This window comes from Mesoplodon bidens (assembly GCF_964165515.1).
Source record: "Mesoplodon bidens genome assembly, chromosome: 11".
Taxonomy (NCBI): domain Eukaryota; kingdom Metazoa; phylum Chordata; class Mammalia; order Artiodactyla; family Ziphiidae; genus Mesoplodon; species Mesoplodon bidens.
Genome location: NC_138167.1, coordinates 65875430 through 65895895, shown reverse-complemented (window position 1 = coordinate 65895895; position 20466 = coordinate 65875430). Strand labels below are relative to the sequence as shown.

The following is a 20466-nucleotide window of genomic DNA, read 5'->3' as shown; positions in this document are numbered from 1 at the left end:
TGCCGCAAAAAAAAAAAAAAAAAAAAAAGAGAATATAGTCTGGAACTTCGTAGTGATTTATAAAATAAACTGAGAGAAACTACTATTAGCTGTAATTATTTTAATTAGTTAGAACAGTGTTCTCCCCTTATACTTCCAGCCAGTTTCTAACCCAGAGGTAGGCATTATTTTGGAAGTATCTCTATAAATTACTTGTTTGAAATATAAATTATACTTTACCGTAGAAACAGAGTTATTGATAGTAGAACAGTGTCCATATTTTCTAAACCAGTATACTGTCTAGGAAAGGATTTTGGCATATAAGTATATTTATAGGACTTTTTGATGATTTATGAGGACAACAGATGATAAAATTGGCATTTTCCTAAAAAATCCAGACTCTGTGGTTGCTGGAACACAGTGGTTGGGTTCCTGGGCCTGGCCACAGTTCTTAATACTTGTGACTCCAAGGACCAGTTGAGCTGTCGAAATAAGCTGCTCTGTACGTTAAGTGGTATTTCTATTGGAAAGCAGAAAATCCGTTAGAGTTTTCTTTCTTTTTTTTATTTGTACCAGGTCTCTTCTCAGAATCACATTCCTCTTTTCTCTGCCAAAGCCTTAAAAATTAAACGTTCTTTTTTACTTACTACCAAAGTTTCCCTCCATTTAGGGTTTTTCTCATACTACCATAAAATGGAATACAGTTTCACAGTTTCCATACCCCCCTATCGCCACCACCCTCCCACTCAAAAATTAAAATAATCCTGAAGTGAGCTGAGAGCCTGTTTTGGGTCTCATAAGGGATTTAATTGTTAGAACTGGGGAATAAAAATTATCCCTGAGGTATGTTAGACCATAAGTAGAAGGAGGCCCTGATCTTTCTACCTTTTTTATCCCGTTTTACAGCCACATCTTCATCTTTGTTCCCAAGAACCTGCCTAAATCCCATTCTTCTTCCCTCAGCTGATGTTTCTGGGTTCTGTTCCCCTTCCCAAAGATGGTGCCTGCCTCAGGCAGCCTCCCCTTAACTCTGAATCCACCTCTCTTTCCCCAGCAGACCCTATATAAAAAAAAAAGACTGTGTTGGTGCCAAGTCTCTGGTCGTACGGAGGACTGAAGTAAGGTTTCTCTGTATTTCAGAGAAAAAGTAAATTCAGCATATTTATTTTCCATCATTTAAAAAATGTGAGAATTTTGGAGAAAACAGGACAGGGCTTTGAAGTGGAGGTTAGGTGAAGACATGGGCCAGAGCTGGGCCTGCTATTCAAGTAGCAAATAACTAAAAGGCACTTAAGGTAGAAGCTGATCTCCTCCTTTGTTGGATATTGGTCTTGGAATTGGAAAAGTTTGTGGGATTGATGTAATAGACCAGATTTAACAGGGATGAAGGGTATGATTAGGATTGAAGAAATAGACTATGTAACGGAAGAGTTTGGACATAACCATTTAGCGTTGTTAAAAAGATGTTAGATCTTAGGGTGACCGTTGGCTTAATGGAAGTTATCAGTATGAAATAACCGATTTGTAGAAACTAACATGACCTTAAGCTACATTACTGGAAATACAGTATCTAGGCAGGGATTTACAGTTCCTTTAATGGGCACCACTCTATGCAAAGGAACAGAGATCAACCTCTATGGACCATGAGGAGTTTGGGCCAGAATGGTCAAGGAATTTGAACCTGTGTCACCGCTGGGAGGGTTAAATACTGGAAGGGGGTGGGGAGTGTTTAACTCCCAAGGAATGCTTCCCACATGGGGAAGCTCTGGTAACTATCTTCAAAGATTTGAAGGGCTCTGGTGCCTGACACTTAGCAGTTCCTTGGTAAATGTCTGTTGGTGAGTCAAAGCAACAGGGAAAAGCTTCCAGCTCAATATAAATAAAAATTTTTAGATATTGCTGTCCAAAGCAGTAATTCATAACCTTTACCCAGTTTGGACACAGCAGAGAAACAGCACTTTCCCATCAGCATACCTGAGGAGATGGACCACTGTTGTACAGTGGCCACAACTCTGGCTTTTGAGTCCATTCCAGAAGTCATATTACAGTGGGTGCATGGTGCTGTGTGCACTGAATAACCTTGGGTCTACTCTGATTGATTAATATTTGAGGTAGGCTTTCTTCCCCCGAGGTCCAGCTGGTGCCCATTAGAATGACAGCAAAATCACTAGTGATTTAATGAGGAGAGAAGCTTCCAGGGAGACAATCTGGACAAAGGCCAGCGTGCGTTGAGTATGGGGAGTGAGTGGAAGGTAAAGAAATGGAGACAGTGCTTAGAGGTTACCGAACAGTGTTGAGTGTGTGTCAGCCACTCTGTGTGTTATCAATCTTTGAAATGTTTTGTATTGCATTGTAACTCATTATTATTCACCAAGAAAATTTTCAGTCTAAAATAATGTCTTCTCTAGAGCTTGTTTGTATTTTAACTACTACTTTTAAAACATTTCTAGAAGGGTTTTTTGTTTGTTTTTGTTTATTTGTTTGTTTTTGATGTTTGGTACCATCAAGGTATTTAAAGAATAAAAATTAATTAAAAAACCAAAACGAAAAGGTGTTGAAAGAAAATAGTTTGTATTGGTCCTACCCCGTATCAGAATTTTCTTAAAGAATACTTTTATCTGAAAAAGAATCTTATTGAAGTTTTTCAGAAATAGAGGCAATTAGAAGTTCAGACTGTAAGATGAGAATGGTATTAAATAATGGCAGCAGGGAAGGGGAAAAGATTCAATCATTAGAGTAAGTAAATGGCTTTTGGTGGTAAATGAATGGAAATTAGAAAATAGGATACCCAGCATTTTTCACGTCTTTATTTCCCTGATGCAGAGATCATGTTTAAGCCACAGACTTTCTCTCTGGAAAATAAGAAACTGTGCCCTTATTTTGAGCAGCTCATCTTTAGAAATATTTGCACCACAAGCTATTAAAATCACTAAGGTTCAGAAGAGAAGAGAGAGGGCCCAAAAAGTAATTCAGACTTAATCATAATTTCCCTCTCCTCTGTTACTGCCTGACTTTCTGGAGCCTGACGTGGCACACGCACTGATTCTGATGTCTCTAGTTGGACTTCTGGAAGCAGGTCGGATTGGGCATCCTGCCCAACAGCTGCATTGCTCTCCAGTTAGTGCCTAGAGTTGCGACTGGCTTTTAAATGTTTAAAATTCTTGAATTTACAGAAAGGTGTAATTTAAAAAAAAACAATAAGAATTCATTCAAGTCCTGAAACAGTTTGCTCTTAATATGTATCTCAGGCATGCTTTTTCTGACTGTGTCCTAGAGTTTTGAATGGCTAATCTCCCAGAATAGAGCACCATGTTGCAAGGAGAGTGGTCAAGCGGTGGTCCTGTTTTATAATGACTTCATCGTTTATGATCCATTCTACCTCTGATGTGATGGTGGGAAAATGCCTTGAGGAGCTTTTGCAGGGAATCTTGCACAATACACAGTACCCACCAGATTTCTTTAGTTATGCTATGAATGTTGTAAAGTTAGTCGAACTGATGTTCAGATCTCAGCTCTGTAGACTCTCCTTACCATGTCTTACTCTATTTTAGAGAAATGAGGGAAGGCATGTAACAAATCTGGTTACCTTAAAGTGGAGATTCTAGCCCTCTTATAGAAGGGTAGCCTTGCAGAAGCATAACTCCTTCTGTCCTAAAAACTAGTTCGGAAGAATCCCGCCAGCCTTTGTCAGCTTCTTGTTTATTCTCATAATAAGAGGAAAGAGGATTGGGAATGCCATGTGCTACGGAACCCTCCAGGCACAGATAGAAAATGAATCATTAAATAATTCATCTTTATTCATTCATTATCAGTTATTTATCCACTGGCTGTTATAAGTCATGCAAAGGGTACTATATTAATAATATTAGATAATGACCTATTTATTTTCTTAAGAAATATGTTTATTTACTTATTTATTCATTCATTCATTCATTTATCCTCTGACCTCCCTTCCTTACTAGGAGGCCCAGAACTGCCTCATGATTGGCTAAGGTTAGACCCAAGTATTGCTTTGCAGTTAGTTCAGGCTCCTACTCTTTTTTTTCCTGTTACTCACGGTACTCACCAATGTCCAGTGGTTATAGATTGGGCCCCCTGATTTCTGATGATGTATCTCTCTCCTCATAAAGGAGCCAGTTCAGCAAGCAACATACTGGCCCAGCATCACTTCAGCAGTTAGAGCAATACTGCCACCAGGGCTGGCCCTAACATGACTCTGGGTGTCAAGGATTTAGGCCTCAGAATCATCTGAATTACCAGTCTCAATGATTGTCTCTGTATTGCTGCCAGCCTGTATTTGCCAGGTGGATATTCTTGGAAAGGGTGGCAGTCTTTTGGTAAGATGAAGCAAGGGAGGTGCAGATCCAGAGGAACATTTTCTGTAGGGTTGAGGGAAAGCCAAGGGGTCCTGCAGAGCTTCACGGTCATTTCAGTGTTCCAGTACTTCCTGTTTGCCATTGTAAAAGTGAGGGAAAACCCTAAGTATTTAAAGTAAATAGGAAAACTATCTACATTTTGAAATTTTTATTTTAAATGAACAGTTAAAAAAACACACACAAGGTCCACTTAATTTTTTTTTGGACAAAAGCAAAAAGATAACATTTCTAATGTTTACACAGAGTGCCAAGAGTCTTTGAGTTCAGGTGGCTGTAGAAACCAAAACCAAGTTGATTTTGTGATTCTCTAGGCCTGGGGTTCCCTGAAGGGGTCTACTCTGTGCCAGGCCCTAAGACAAAAAGATGAAAGATGGGTTCCTGCCACTGAGGAACTTCTGGCATGGTGGGGAGAAGGGTCTGTAAATGGAGAATGTCAATATAACCGGTTCATTCAGTGGTTCAGAGATGGACAGCATGTTCCAGGAGCCCAAATGAAGGGTGCATAGCCTACCTGGTCCAGGGATTTGGGGGAAATTTTCTCAGAGGCCAGTCTTTCAGAATGTTGGTAAAGGGAAAGGACCCTTGGGCTGAGAGCCTTGAACCTTTACCATGGGTTTTGTGTGGGGTTTGTATGCATCCTTAGACCTTCTAGGCAGCCCACTATTGATTTAGGGGAGTGAATGGTGCTTGCTTCCCTCTCCTCCTTAGTTGATGGAATGTAATTCCATGATACCGCAGCCTTTGAATCCTTGTCACCATCACTCGCTGCCCTTACCCTACCTTCGGTAAACTGAAGATGCTGGGGAATCTGGAAAGACCATGTCCCTCAGAGTTGGGTGAAAGAAGAGTTGTCTTATTAGAATTGGTCTCATGGAAGCTTTCTTAAAAATAATCTTCAGAAAAATGCATTTGATCTCAAAGGCTGTTTCCCCATCTCTCTCTTTCAGTGCCCGAAGTGACGAAACCAAGTTTAAGCCAACCAACGGCCGCCAGCCCAATTGGCAGCTCTCCATCGCCACCAGTCAATGGTGGCAACAATGCCAAAAGGGTGGCAGTGCCGAACGGACAACCGCCAAGCGCCGCCCGCTACATGCCTCGGGAGGTGCCGCCGCGATTCCGTTGCCAGCAGGACCACAAAGTGTTACTAAAACGTGGGCAGCCTCCTCCACCGTCCTGCATGCTCCTCGGGGGCGGGGCGGGGCCTCCTCCCTCCACAGCGCCCGGAGCAAACCCCAACGCACAAGTGACAGGAGCGCTGCTGCAGAGCGAGGGTGGGACCGCACCAGGTGAGCGAGCCTCGTGCAGGTGAACGGGAGACATGGCGGCTTCAGGGAGTGAGCATGTCGCTTGTGTTGCCCATGTAAAGTCCATGTTAATTATATAGACGCTTGGCGTTACTCAAAATGGGGGAGGAGCCCAGTGTGAGACGTGTACCAGCATTTCTCTCCTGAAACTGGGTTTTGGTATCCAGTGAGTGTGTGTGGTCTTGGCCTGAGCGTCTAATGTCGCTGCTGTTTTTCCTCTCTCTTTGGGGCCTTTTTTCCTCCTCAGACAAGAGCATTACAGTTCGAGCCTCCATAGTCCCAGCTTCCCCCACAGGGGTGTGCTCAGGGGGCGACTGGAAGTGAGGCTAGTGCAGAGGCTGGTTCTGAATCTTAGACTCCCGTGTTTACGTTCCTAGAATGCTGGGAGAATAGAAAGAAGGTCTCTTAGATGATAATGTAGAATCTTGGGAGGATCCCACATAATACCATTCTTTTATTAGATTTTTAAAATCAGTATTTCTTTAGAGAGCCCTGGATTTTGAGCTTTGTTTAAAACTGTATGTAGATATAAGGGATCTTTAGCTGAAGGGTCCTACTGGAAGTTTCGAGAGTTTTTAATAGATGAACACTAAACAGCTAACAGTAAAGAACTTCCAGATGCCACCCCCCCCACACTTTTTTTTTTTTTTTTTTGCAGTACGCGGGCCTCTCACTGTTGTGGCCTCTCCCGTTGCGGAGCACAGGCTCCGGATGCGCAGGCTCAGTGGCCATGGCTCACGGGCCCAGCCTAAACAGCTAACAGTAAAGAACTTCCAGATGCCACCCCCCCACACTTTTTTTTTTTTTTTTTTTTTTTTGCGGTACGCGGGCCTCTCACTGTTGTGGCCTCTCCCGTTGCGGAGCACAGGCTCCGGATGCGCAGGCTCAGTGGCCATGGCTCACGGGCCCAGCCGCTCCGCGGCATGTGGGATCTTCTGGGACCGGGGCACGAACCCATGTCCCCTGCATCGGCAGGCGGCCTCTCAACCACTGTGCCTCCAGGGAAGCCCTCCACATATTCTTAAAATATTTTTTGAGACTAAATTAAAATTCAGAGCTTGAAGACCATCAGGCGTTGGCAAGGACAGTGGGCTGGTGGTTGTTAATGACAGGATGCTTTATTCTAGTTCTGATTTGAACATAGAATTGCCTAGAAAATTCTGTTACCATCTTGTGTGCCAAGCGAAGATGGAAAGAAAGCTCGTGGTGACACGGGCTTTATACAGCGATAAGCCCTGTATATGAGGCTTCTTGTGGTGGCTGTCAGGCCAGGCCCAAATCAGGCAGGGAAAGGCCTCCTGGCCCTTCCTTCCTGTCCCCTCGTAACCAGCTGCAAAGGGAAGTGTGAGGGAGTGGTTGTGCCGGGCACTTCAGCGGCTGAGTCTAGCCAGGCCTGGACATCGACATGGGTCCAGTGTGAGTCAGTCTCCTGTTTACATTCTTAAAACCAAGGAGGCCCCTAATCTCAAGAGTTTGAGATTCTCTGCTTCCTTATTTTTATATGGCTCTATGTAATAGTTTTTTTTTCAACGTCATATTGATTTAAAGCTCTTTGGTGAAAGGAATAAGTTTAGAAATTATTGGGCTAAAAACAGGTCATTTTTCCCCCCACCAAATGTAGTAAATTCCATCAAATACGTGCTGAGCCAGACTATTTTATCAAGTTCCTTGGGCATACAAACTGATTCATGCTTGTCTGCCCCTAGCATCTAGCTGGGTGGGCATTGCTCATTCAGTAGATGCTTACTGAGCAGTAGTTAGTTCCCTGGTCACCATGTGGAATTCAAACGTTAGCAAGATAGGTCTCTGACTAAAAGGCACTAACGTGGGGAAAGGAAGATGTGAACACAGTACACTGAGCAAAATGGCTCCAGACAGGGAAAGGTTGTTTTCAGGTGCTAAGCTCAAAAAAGTTTCATAGAAGAAATGGCACTTGAACTAGGCCCAGAAAGACAGATAAATTTCAGTTTGTGAATTCAGAAGGAAAAAACAGGAGGTGCCTGTGTGGAATGGTGCCAGGGTGAGAAGGTGCAATTTGTGGAATATGGGCATCATCAGAGAGAGTAGTGGAAGATGAGACTAGAAGAGTCAGTTGGTCCCAGGTTGTGGAGCATCTTGATCAAACCTCAGTCCAAAGAGTTTAGCTTTATTCTTGTACACTAAGAAACTATCCACTGCCTTCCATACAGCAGTGATATAATCAAAAGTGTGCTTTAGAAAACTCACTGCAGCCAGGAATGTTCAGCATGGATTGGAGATATAAAGCAAGTACAGGGTGTTACTGCCTTGTCTCAAGATACAGGAAGGCCCTTCTCTGTCACTAGGAATGGCAAGAGGGTATCTTTGAGAGATGCTGGGGGGTGAGATTTAGCAAATACACCAACCAGGCAAAACAGAAGAGATGACTAAGATGGGTGTGATACAGTTTACCAAGGCAGGCAGCTGGCTAGAGAACTAGTTTGCGGGGAAGCGTGGTGAGCTCTCCTCTGGGGCACTTTGAGCTTGGGGTGTTAATAGAGCATGCATATGCGGCTGTGATTGATGAGACACTCTCTTTCTCAGAGTCAGCCCTTGGAGCTGCTGCTGCTTCACATTATGCAAATCCCACTTGGGGCCCGGGAGCCTCCTCCAACAACGGCGCCTCCCCCAACCCTATTCACATCTGGGACAAGGTGATTGTAGACGGGTCTGACATGGAAGAGTGGCCTTGCATTGCCAGCAAAGACACTGAGTCTTCTTCCGAAAACACCACCGATAACAACAGTGCCTCGAACCCTGGCTCTGAGAAGAGCACTCTGCCAGGAAGCACCACTAGTAACAAAGGAAAAGGGAGCCAGTGCCAGTCTGCAAGTTCTGGGAACGAATGTAATCTTGGGGTCTGGAAATCTGACCCTAAGGCTAAATCTGTTCAATCTTCCACCTCTACTACAGAAAGCAACAATGGACTAGGAAATTGGAGGAATGTGAGCGGTCAGGATAGAATTGGACCTGGCTCTGGCTTCAGCAACTTTAACCCAAATAGCAACCCATCTGCCTGGCCAGCGCTGGTCCAAGAAGGAAATTCTAGGAAAGGGGCATTGGAAACGGATACTAGTAATTCCAGTGCACAGGTTAGCACAGTAGGTCAGGCATCCAGGGAACAGCAGTCAAAGATGGAAAATGCGGGTGTTAATTTTGTTGTCTCTGGCAGAGAACAGGCTCAAATTCATAACACTGATGGACCAAAAAATGGAAACACTAACTCCTTGAACTTAAGTTCACCAAACCCCATGGAGAATAAGGGAATGCCCTTCGGAATGGGCTTGGGGAACGCCTCCAGGAGCACTGATGCCCCTTCACAAAGCACTGGAGATCGAAAGACTGGGAGTGTTGGATCTTGGAGTGCAGCTAGGGGGCCTTCTGGAACTGACACAGCCTCTGGACAGAGCAATTCTGGAAACAATGGGAACAATGGAAAGGATAGAGAGGACTCCTGGAAAGGAGCTCCTGTTCAGAAATCAACTGGGTCAAAAAATGACTCTTGGGACAACAATAACAGGTCTACGGGTGGGTCCTGGAACTTTGGCCCTCAGGACTCTAGTGACAACAAATGGGGTGAAGGGAACAAAATGACATCTGGGGTCTCTCAGGGAGAATGGAAACAGCCGACTGGGTCTGATGAGTTGAAAATTGGAGAATGGAGTGGTCCAAACCAACCAAATTCTAGCACTGGAGCATGGGACAATCAAAAGGGCCACCCCCTCCCTGAAAACCAAGGCAATGCCCAGGCTCCCTGTTGGGGAAGATCTTCCAGCTCCACGGGAAGTGAAGTTGGAGGTCAAAGCACTGGAAGCAACCACAAAGCGGGAAGTAGTGACAGTCATAATTCTGGCCGTCGGTCGTACAGGCCCACACATCCTGATTGTCAGGCTGTCTTGCAGACTCTTTTGAGCCGAACTGATTTGGACCCCAGGGTGCTCTCAAACACTGGCTGGGGCCAAACTCAAATTAAGCAGGACACAGTGTGGGATATTGAAGAGGTGCCAAGGCCCGAGGGGAAATCTGACAAAGGAACTGAGGGGTGGGAGAGCGCTGCCACACAGACCAAGAACTCAGGGGGCTGGGGAGATGCACCCAGCCAAAGCAATCAAATGAAGTCTGGATGGGGGGAGCTCTCAGCCTCTACAGAGTGGAAAGACCCCAAGAACACAGGAGGCTGGAATGACTATAAGAACAACAACTCTTCCAGTTGGGGAGGAGGACGACCAGATGAAAAGACATCTTCCTCTTGGAATGAGAATTCCAACAAGGAGCAGGGGTGGGGAGGTGGACGCCAGCCCAATCAAGGATGGACTTCTGGAAAGAATGGTTGGGGAGAGGAGGTCGATCAGGCGAAAAATAGCAATTGGGAAAGTTCTGCCAGTAAACCTGTGTCTGGGTGGGGTGAAGGAGGGCAGAGTGAAATCGGAACTTGGGGGAACGGTGGGAACGCAAGCCTAGCTTCAAAAGGCGGGTGGGAAGATTGCAAAAGATCTACAGCCTGGTCAGAGACAGGCAGACAACCCAGTTCCTGGAACAAACAGCACCAACAGCAGCAGCAGGCACAGCAGCCACCGCCACCACAACCAGAGACTTCTGGTTCATGGGGAGGCCCAGCCCCACCACCTCCAGGCAACGGACGACCTTCCAGTTCCAACTGGAGCAGCGGGCCGCAGCCAGTGAACCCGAAGGATGAGGAACCCAGTGGTTGGGAAGAGCCATCCCCACAGTCGATTAGTCGGAAGATGGACATTGATGATGGCACTTCAGCGTGGGGAGACCCTAACAGTTACAACTACAAGAATGTGAATCTGTGGGATAAGAATTCCCAAGGGGGCCCAGCACCTCGAGAACCAAACCTGCCTACCCCGATGACCGCTAAATCAGCATCAGGTAGGCAATGGCTTTTTCTCACAGGTTTTGGTGAAGAAAAGAAATCCTAAACCAAGGCATTTTTATTAAGATGCATTTATTTGACTTAGCTTTCCTATGTTAACTCTAGGCTGTTGTTAACAGAGACTCTCTTTTTATAAAATGATAGTGATAACAGATGCTGGTAGTACATTTTAATGTTCTTTCTTGGCAAAAGGAAAAAGTAGGCATTCCTGGGTTAGTCTCTCCAGTTTTTGTTTTTCGTTTTGGTAATTGTATTGGTCTGCAGAATCCAAAAGATTTATATCTTGCTAAACAAACTGTGCTCTAGATTTTAAAATAAAGAATTAAAATAGGAGCAGAAATAGACCTGACTTCCATTCTGGTTCTGCCTGTGGACACATCCTCTGTGTTTCTCTTGCCCCGGCGACAGGAAGTAGTCTGTGTTGTTCTTGCAGAGACCATCAGAAAATGCTGTAGCAAAGCTGGGATCTGGAAGGTTTCCATCACTTTCCAGATAATTTTTAATAGTTAACCTCTGGAAGTGGAGAACTTCGTTGTGTGGAGATTGTTATCTCATGATAATCAGTTGTCCAGAATTAAACTTTCTTCCCTCCTTATTTGAGTAGGAGACATCATACCTGGTAAATTAAAAATAGTGCTGGTGAAAATTTTTAAAAAGGTGGGGCTTGGGGGGGTGCCGTGGGATTTTGAACTCTTTTTAAAAAAAAAAGTAGTGCTGGTAATCATTCTTAGTTTGGCGTTGTCAACTTGAGTGTCCTCATATAGTTCAACAAATTAAGAGGATGCACCATTCAAGTGTTCGCTTTTTTAGTTAAAATTAGTCATAATATTTAATTTTCCACTTTCCAAAGTAAGCTTAGTATTCAGTGACTCCAGTTATGGACACTTAGAAAATGATTACTTTTAATTAGTTCTTTTCTTGAAATATTAAAAAGAATGAGGAAGGAAATGAAGATTGCTCATTAATTCCCTACCTAGAACATGTAAAAATTTTTATTCATATAGGAAAAACCTTCAAACTGTACAGAAAAGCAAAAGGTAATAAGTAAAAGAATCTTAGCCCCTAGGGTCTCTCCCTGCAGGTCTTAGAATTTTGTATGCCATTCAGAAATTTCATTCATACCTATAGCAAAATATATCTATCCTTTAAAATTTTTACACGGAAGGGATTGTACTATATACACTGTTCTTCACCTTGCTTTTTTCATTATTCTTAAAAACTTTCCACGTTAGCATGTACATTTCTGTCTTTCAATTGCTTCGTGTATAGTATTCATTTGATGGGCAACTCACGATCGGTCTGACTGGTCCCTTTTTGGTAGATATTTAGGTTGCTTCCAAATGTTACCTGACAGTGATGCAGCGAGCATTGTTGTACATGTAATTTCATCTACTTTTACAAGTATATCTGTGGTATAATTTCCTGGCAGTGGAATTACTGGGCAAAAGGTTAAAGTGACAATGCCAAGTGCCCTCCATGAAGGTGGCACCTATTTATATTTCCACCAACAGAATTCAGGAGTGCCTGTTCCTCCTACCTTCACCTCCAGTGGATACTATGGTGTTCATTGAACAAATCATTCTTAGAGATACATGTCCTTTCTTTACAGTCTGGAGCAAAAGCACACCACCTGCTCCAGATAATGGTACTTCAGCTTGGGGTGAGCCAAATGAAAGCAGTCCTGGGTGGGGTGAAATGGATGACACGGGAGCATCGACCACAGGCTGGGGGACCACACCCTCCAGTGCTCCAAATGCCATGAAACCTAGTAAGTATACGGCATTATTTTTGAGGGAGTCTCTATTATAACTTTGGGGGTCACACATTTTGGTGAGGGCTGTTGTTAAACTGTTGTTTCAGTGAGATTCAGGACCTTGAACCTTTAATAAATGGTTAGCAGCAAATGCTGGGGACTTGGCATATGTAAAAATGCTTACCATGAACTAGAAGTCATAAGTTAGTTTTGTTGATTTCGTTTTAACTTAGGTTTGGTTTCTGGCCAGAGTTGAAATTTTCATGTGGTGCTTTTTTTTTGCTCAGTAACTTAAATATTGCTCATTAGATCTATTTTGCATTTCTACTCTCATGTTGGTATAATTTTTTTTTTAACTCCTGGCTTTTAACGTGGAACAAGGTCTCTGCTGCCCAGTGACTTCATCCTTCCGTTCCTTCCTTTCCCCTTTGTCTCTCTTCTCATACATCCACCCACGTAAGCACATTTAAGGTTTCTTTAACCCAAAAAAGATTTCTTCATTTGAATTTTTAAACAAAGCACGTCACACTTATTCATGATCATTGAAAATCTAAGCTATACTAGATCCAGCTGGCAATGTGTAGTCACAGTAATTTGCAAACTTTGTAAATGGATGCTGCGGAACGTCCCATTGGATGGTGCTCAATTGAAAAATTCAGTTTCAAGTATCTGTTTTCACTTGTTTTCTTAAAAAGTATTCCAACATCACTTTTCTACCATATTGCAGACTTAAGGAATTGTCTTTTGATTAAAAAATGTGGTCAGACTGAATACTCAAAATCTGAACAAGAATAAAAAAATTCTACTGTCAAGTTTATTTTATGATATGTATGATTCTTACCATGCCACAGGAAGGAATTTCATCTTAGCTATCTGTATTCTAGAAACTCACTCTTGCTCCTATGTAACTTGACTGCATTTTTAAAATTACGAATCTCCTTCACTTTATAAAGAGTTTGATTCCGTCTTGATTTTCTTTGTAAAATTGGTTGTATCATCATGGGAAATACCATCCTGTAGACTTGGAATAGATCCAAAATGCTGTTGGAAGGCATGAACCAGACCCTTGGCACAAGGCGGCACTTCAGCAGTGCTTTCAGGATTTTTATGTCTTTCCCAACTTCAGGATCATCTTTTGTCCATCACAAAAGACTCACTTTTCTCCAGATTTTAAAAAGTCTTCTACTCTTCAGGATCCTCTGTATCTGCAGTAAAAGCTGTAGTTATATTTACTCCTTCTCTGGGTAATTTCAGTGTGTAATAGAGGAAGGGGCTGGATCATCACAGCCGACCAAATTGATGCTGATAGTTAACCTGTGATCTTGTCTAGACTGCAGATACCTTATATCTGGTGTGGGCTCTGTGACTAAAAATCGGAGCTTTTTTATGTTTCTACAAGAAGTCATTTGTTAAAAGTTCAGCTCCTTTCTCTAGAAGAAGGGTTACGTGGATGTCTTCCTTCTTTAAAGGGGTCAGTATGTCACTTATGTTGGGTCTTTAATTCCTGTTGCTTGTCAGAGGATGTATAAAGCCTGTGTTTACAATAATAGTGGGTAACCTCCTATGCAGGAGAAATGGTCCTGGTTATCAATGGCATTTCCAGCAGCGGAGGGGACAACTCCCAAGCCCTGCCTCTTGCTGCCCAGTCACAGAGCCCCTGCACGGGGGGCTCAGTGAACCCCATGGAGGTTCCATCAGGTTCCCCTGGGCGTTGCTGGGAGATGATGCCACAGTCTGAGGAAATCAGCTGCCTTGCACCCTGTGTACTTGATGGGTGCCTGTATGGCATCATAGGCCTGGTCCTAGGGCATGGCAGCAGTCATTCAAGGAAAGGCCTGGAAGAGACACCTTTCTGGCTCTAGACTCTTCACATGAAGCTATCTAAATCAAATAACTACCCCTTCATAAAGGTCCTGTCATTTGGTAAATTGAAGGTGTGGATGGAGCTTCTAGGCAGGATAGTGTATTTCCCTTCTTCCATCATTGTATAGAGTATCATTACCACACAGTGTATCCATCAGTTCCATACAGTATTTTCAGAAGGAGATTAAGGATTATCCCAATCTCCAAATTAAAGGTCTTTGTTTAAAGGGGGATGTTGGTGAAATTTGACTCTGGATACTGATGACGTCCTATTTCGTCGAATATTAGAGCCCTGATTTCCCTCTCTCTTTGTTCTGTTTTCCTCGTTCCCTGTCTACCACATTTCCTCCGTCTTTTAAAAGCCATTGCTTATACATTGTCTTTGCCTAGGATCTTTTTAGTACCTAATCCATTTCAAGTGTGTAAATCCAATAACTTTCAAATTTTCATGGCTATATGTGAATTTCTCTTCTTTCACCATAATTTTGATATTCAAAATCTAATACAGTTTTCTTTTTTCATCCATTTTGCGTGTTCTTTTCTTCACCCCAAGCAAGGTAGACAGTTGTTCTTTACCATACCTCATGTTTGTAAAGTCCATTATAAAGTCTACCACATACTTCTAGGAGGGTAAAACTAAAGAATGCAGTAAAACATCCTCATTAAGAGTAACAGATTTCTCTAAATTGAGATGTGAAATTTCTTATAAGTAACGACAGGTTCTTTTCAATTGGGGAATTTCTGTCAACTTTGTGTAAAGGGGAAAAAATCATTGAACCAGAGGCCAGGAAATCTTGATTTGTGGTTTATTAACTTATTCTGTATCATTGACCCTTTTTGGGTTTCCATTTCTGCTCTGAAAAGTTCGAATGATATTTGCCTTGCCGTACAGGTAGACTATACAAAATTACAAATACACTAAAATGCTGTATTTACGGGGAATGGTTGTTGTGGTTATTGTTATATATAGCTATTGCGTACAGTTGGTTTGTTCTTCTCTTAAAGATTCCAAATCTATGCAAGACGGCTGGGGGGAGAGTGACGGGCCTGTGACTGGAACTCGCCATCCCAGCTGGGAAGAGGAGGAGGATGGAGGAGTCTGGAACACCGCCGGCTCTCAGGGAAGTGCTTCCTCCCACAGTTCGGCAAGCTGGGGACAAGGAGGAAAGAAACAGATGAAGGTAGCCCGCTTTAGAAATACCTGGGCTTGCTTATTCTTTCTTAGAGGGCAGAACTGAGAATGTTTTCATGGACGAAGCCAGGCAGCTGGAGTTCCTGGGGTCCTCAGTGAGGGGGAAGGTATTTTCTTCAGAACAAGTAACTACTTCCTCTTTACCCCTCGTCTTCCTTCCCCATGACCGTGAAATCTCGAAGGACAAAACTCTTGCTGTGGGTAAGATGGGATTTTCAAAGAAATGAAATTTTCCTCACTTTGGCTTCCATATTAGAATAATTCTTTGGAAGCTGTCAAGGCACACCTTATAAATGTTTTACACTTTTGCGTTCTAAAGCCAAGTCAGTCCTTAGAGTAAATCCCCAGGAATATGTTAAAGAGAAACCACAGTAATATGGTTTCTCCAGCAGCAATCATCGCAACTCATTTTTATCTCATTCGGGAAACTCCAAGGCCCAGGACCCTTTTCTCAACAAAATGAGGTGCCAGTGCATAACCCTGCGTTAGCAACTAGATGATGTATCTACATCTTGTACCAGTTGTGCTCTACACTTGTTACTTTCTGTACCTTAGAACAACTTAGTTTCTCCTTTGATTTGCATAATTTGATGAGGACTTTGGTTTTCAATCTAGAACCTGAACAACTCTCAGTAGAAGCCCTCTTTTTTCATTCTAGCCTCTCATTCCAGAGATACATTGAGGGACATAGGAAGTGGGCAGCCATGTATTTAATTTGAGGATGGGAGCCTTGCTGCCCTAAGAAACGCTTCACAACTAAAAGTCCTGGTTTTCAAATACCGGGTGCCATTTTAGAAGGTCTTCAGTGGCCAGGGGCTGTACCTTCATCCCCTTTGCCTATGGGATTTTGTTCTGAATACCATTACTCTCTTTTAGGCCTGAGAATACAGATTGTTTCTGTTAGAAACGTTTTGTTTAAGCAGTCATTTACAGTTTTCCCTCTTAAAGGACTTTTATTACTCCAGTCACAAAAGAAATTATTCAGTAAACTTGCCAGCATTTTTAGTACATTCGTGTTGTCTGCTGTGGCTTTCTTTTTGTTATTTACAAATTAACAATAAGACCAAATTACAAGATAGTTCAGGAGACTGTTGAGGAAGCAGCTGAATGAAAGGTACTAGCCCACTCAGGGAACCACCAAGATTTAATGAAGTTAATTGGGAATTAAATGTTTCTGCTCCATGACTGATGATTCTGACCTTTCACACTGAGGGCCTCTTTGTGTGTGTGATCAAATACAGCTGACATAAAAATTACCATCTTAACCAATGTGTACGGATCAGTCGCATTAAGTACATTCACATTGTTGTGCTGTTATCACTATCATCTGTCCACAAAGTAACTACCACTTCTCTGCTCCCTCCAGTGAGGGTTTTTTTGACCTTCAAACTAAGTACCTTAACACTTGCAAGAATAATAAAATTGATCTGACCAATACCATCAGAACACAAGTAGAATTTTTACCCGGAGAATGCACGCGTGCACAAAGCCCCATCACCTCCTGCCCCCACAAGGTCCCTACCACAGTTCCACTCACCTTCTACGTAGAAATAAAAGTGGAACTGATGACTGGTGCCTTGTTCAGTGGAGAAACTAGTTTGTCCCATTAAGAAACAAGCAGAAACCTATATCCGCCACCTTTGCACTTAAAACTAACTGCCCTCATAGTAACAGCTATGTGGGAAGCTTGGTGATGGTGTCTTCTGCTAGGCTTCTTTCCCATTGCGGATCCACATCTTTACACTATGAAACAAGCAGAGGAAAGTGCTACGTGGATGAGTTCCTCATTGTATCCACACAGAGAATAATGACCAGTTTAAACGGGCTCCTTTCCAAATAACATACACTAGCATCAAACTCCTTTTCTTCACTCCTAATACAAACCGGCTTGGGTTACAAGGAGATACTAAGAGAGAAAATACTAGCATGCAAACATTATGTTTTAGAAAATCTGATACTGACCTTCTATTTATAGGGTAAAAACACTAGCTGACCATATATTTTTCCAGTTACTTCTAATTCAGTGCAACGAATAAAGTAAGAATAAAAACATAGATGTAATAACTAAGGCATAGTACTTTTTTAGACTAACAGATAGCATATCAAAATAACTGTAGTTAAAGAGGAATAGTTAGGGTTCAAAAAGGTAAACTCTTGATTTTGCATTTTCAGTCAGTACTTATGCAACTCAGGAAGTTGAAATGAAATAAATTATTTGATTCTGAGGTTACGTATTTCATTTCTCTAGTGCTCACTAAAAGGAGGAAACAATGATTCATGGATGAATCCCCTTGCCAAACAGTTTTCAAATATGGGATTGCTGGTAAGTGTTACTTTTTCATATGTGTAATGTATCCCAACTTTTACATTTAGTACAAATTTTAAGACCACTGCCACATATAGTACAAAATTACAGATTTAGAAACTGGTTAAGCAGTGTTCCTGATTTGGATTAGGCAGTATTTGTTCTCTATTCTTTTTTTCTTAATGAAATACTCCAGTATTTAAAGGGTACAGCTTTTAAATATTTTTAGTCCTTGTATCCTTTTCCTTAGGCAGTTAGGGAAGAAAAAGCCAAGTACTTAAAATTTATATAATTTTTGCTGACTACTGTACCAGTTTTAATATTATAATTTTTAAAAAGACAGCAACTGCAGAATAACTTGGGAAACTATTTGTGATTAATTATATAGGCAGTTCTTGTAGGATTTCTAATTTTTTGATCTCTTGGGAACATTATGGGGACACCCTGTCCCTGGTTGCCAAAAGACAAATGACTTGGCTGCACATTTCAAGATCTGATGACTTGACAAGTCACAAGAAGAAGTTGTCATCATTTGGCTGCCACTCTTGGAATTTGATCCTGAGCCGACTGGAACTTGAGCACAGGGGTTTAATTCTCCAAGCAGCTGTTTCGCTGTTCCTCTGCCCATAGATTTACTGAAGCTAATTTGATGTGAAAATCGAATTTAGGAATATAGACACCAACAACAATCAAAATTAGTCAGATTTTTGTTTTTAATATTTATTTCTTTATTTGGCTGCACCAGGTCTTAGTTGCGGCTTGCGGAACTTTTAGCTGCGGCATGCGGGCTCTAGTTTCCTGACCAGGGATCTAACCCGGATCCCCTGCATTGGGGGCACAGAGTCTTAACCACTGGGCCGCCTGGGAAGTCCCAAAATTAGTCATATTAAAAATGTTACTGGGGGCTTCCCTGGTGGCGCAGTGGTTGAGAGTCTGCCTGCCGATGCAGGGGACACGGGTTCGTGCCCCGGTCTGGGAAGATCCCACATGCTGCGGAGCGGCTGGGCCCGTGAGCCATGGCCGCTGAGCCTGTGCGTCCAGAGCCCGTGCTCCGCAACGGGAGAGGCCACAACAGTGAGAGGCCCGTGTACTGCAAAAAAAAAAAAAAAAAAAAAAAAAAAATTAGGAAAAAAAAATGTTACTGGGACTTCCCTGGTGGGGAAAGGAAGTGGTTAAGATCCACTGCCAACGCAGGGCACACGGGTTTGAGTCCTGGTCTGGGTGCCGCGGAGCAACTAAGCCCATGCACCACAACTACTGAGCCTGTGCTCTAGAGCCCACAAGCCACAACTACTGAAGCCCATGTGCCTAGAGCCAGTGCTCCGCAACAAGAGAAGCCACCGCAACGAGAAGCCCGTGCACCGCAATGAAGAGTAGCCCCCGCTCGCCACAACTAGAGAAAGCCCGTGTGCAGCAACAAAGATGCAATGCAGCCAAAAATAAAATAAAATAAAATATATATATATATATATATATATATATAAATGTTAGTGTCTTGGCACTTCCCGGGCGGTCCAGTGATTAGGACTTCGCGTTTCCACTGCAGGGGACACGGGTTCAATCCCTGGTCAGGGAACTAAGATCCCTCATGCCACGCAGCCAAAAAAAAAAAGTTATTGTCTTCATTCCAGTTTAAGGTTCATTTCCAAGGACCTTGTATAGTCCTAGTAGTAAAGTAAGGTGTGGCTCACACATGAATAATGCCATTTCTCCTCTGATTCAGACGTTTAATTCAAGCTTTTAATCTTCCTTCACTGTTCTTTATTTTCAGAGTCAAACTGAAGATAATCCAAGTAGCAAAATGGATTTGTCTGTAGGTGTGTATCCCTCCACTAATACGAATGGAATATGTTGTTGTTCATGACACCCTGTTGGGATCCCCTGCTCACTTTGAGTTGGATGGGTGCAGTTCCTAGACGCATATTCCACACTCGCTCTGGGGAAGGCACCATGCTTGATGTAAATGCGTAGTGTGTGCCACGTATAAAAACTTGAAACTTAGAGGCCACTGGGCAGCTGGGGAGACCGTGTGTACCACATAAAGGAGTCAGCCTTTGCTCGGCCGTTGGCACTTGTTGTCGTGGATGAGTGCAGGCTCAGCTTTGCCAGGTCCTCCAGTGTTTGCAAGAGAGGCCAGAAATTCAGATATGCATTGACATCCTAATTTTTTTTTAAACATCTTTATTGGAGTATAGTTGCTTTACAATGGTGTGTTAGTTTCTGCTGTATAACAAAGTGAATCAGTTATACATATACATATAGCCCCATATCTCCTCCCTCTTGCATCTCCCTCCCACCCTCCCTATCCCACCCCTCTAGGTGGACACAGAGCACTGAGCTGATCTCCCTACGCTATGCGGCCGCTTCCCACTAGCTATCTGTTTTACGTTTGGTAGCGTACATATGTCCATGCCACTCTCTCACTTTGTCCCAGCTCACCCTTCCCCCTCCCCGTGTCCTCAAGTCTATTCTCTACATCTGCATCTTTATTCCTGTCCTGGACATCCTGACTTTTAAATAGTGGAAGCTAATCCAGATTGTTTAAAATGCTGTGTGTAGCCAAGTAAAATATGTCTGTGGCCCTGCCAGAGTCAGCTCTCAGGTGGCCAGGTCTGTCTGCACTGGAATGTCCCATTATTGACCAACCCGCCCCTCTGCACGTAGAGCAGATGCAGCGTCAGCCCGTCATCTGCGGGACCTTCACAGTGATGCTGTCGCTCACCCGAAGGAACTTAAAAAGAATCAAACGGGAAGAAAAGGAAACAGTCCTAGGAGAGAA

At 43.0% G+C, this 20466-nt stretch overlaps 1 protein-coding gene across 4 annotated transcripts in view; it reads left to right on the top strand.

The window, feature by feature from the left end:
- The window catches only part of TNRC6B (trinucleotide repeat containing adaptor 6B), a 256842-nt gene that overhangs the window by 195864 nt on the left and 40512 nt on the right, over positions 1 to 20466 (top strand). For 3 of the 4 annotated variants that reach the window (XM_081248095.1, XM_081248098.1, XM_081248096.1), the window contains 6 exons: positions 5303 to 5641; positions 8222 to 10570; positions 12184 to 12342; positions 15196 to 15371; positions 17631 to 17705; positions 19459 to 19504. In XM_081248095.1, coding sequence (XP_081104221.1) covers positions 5303 to 5641; positions 8222 to 10570; positions 12184 to 12342; positions 15196 to 15371; positions 17631 to 17705; positions 19459 to 19504 — 3144 coding nt within the window. The remainder of the gene's footprint in view (positions 1 to 5302; positions 5642 to 8221; positions 10571 to 12183; positions 12343 to 15195; positions 15372 to 17630; positions 17706 to 19458; positions 19505 to 20466) is intronic. The other variant, XM_081248097.1, reaches the window with a different exon arrangement.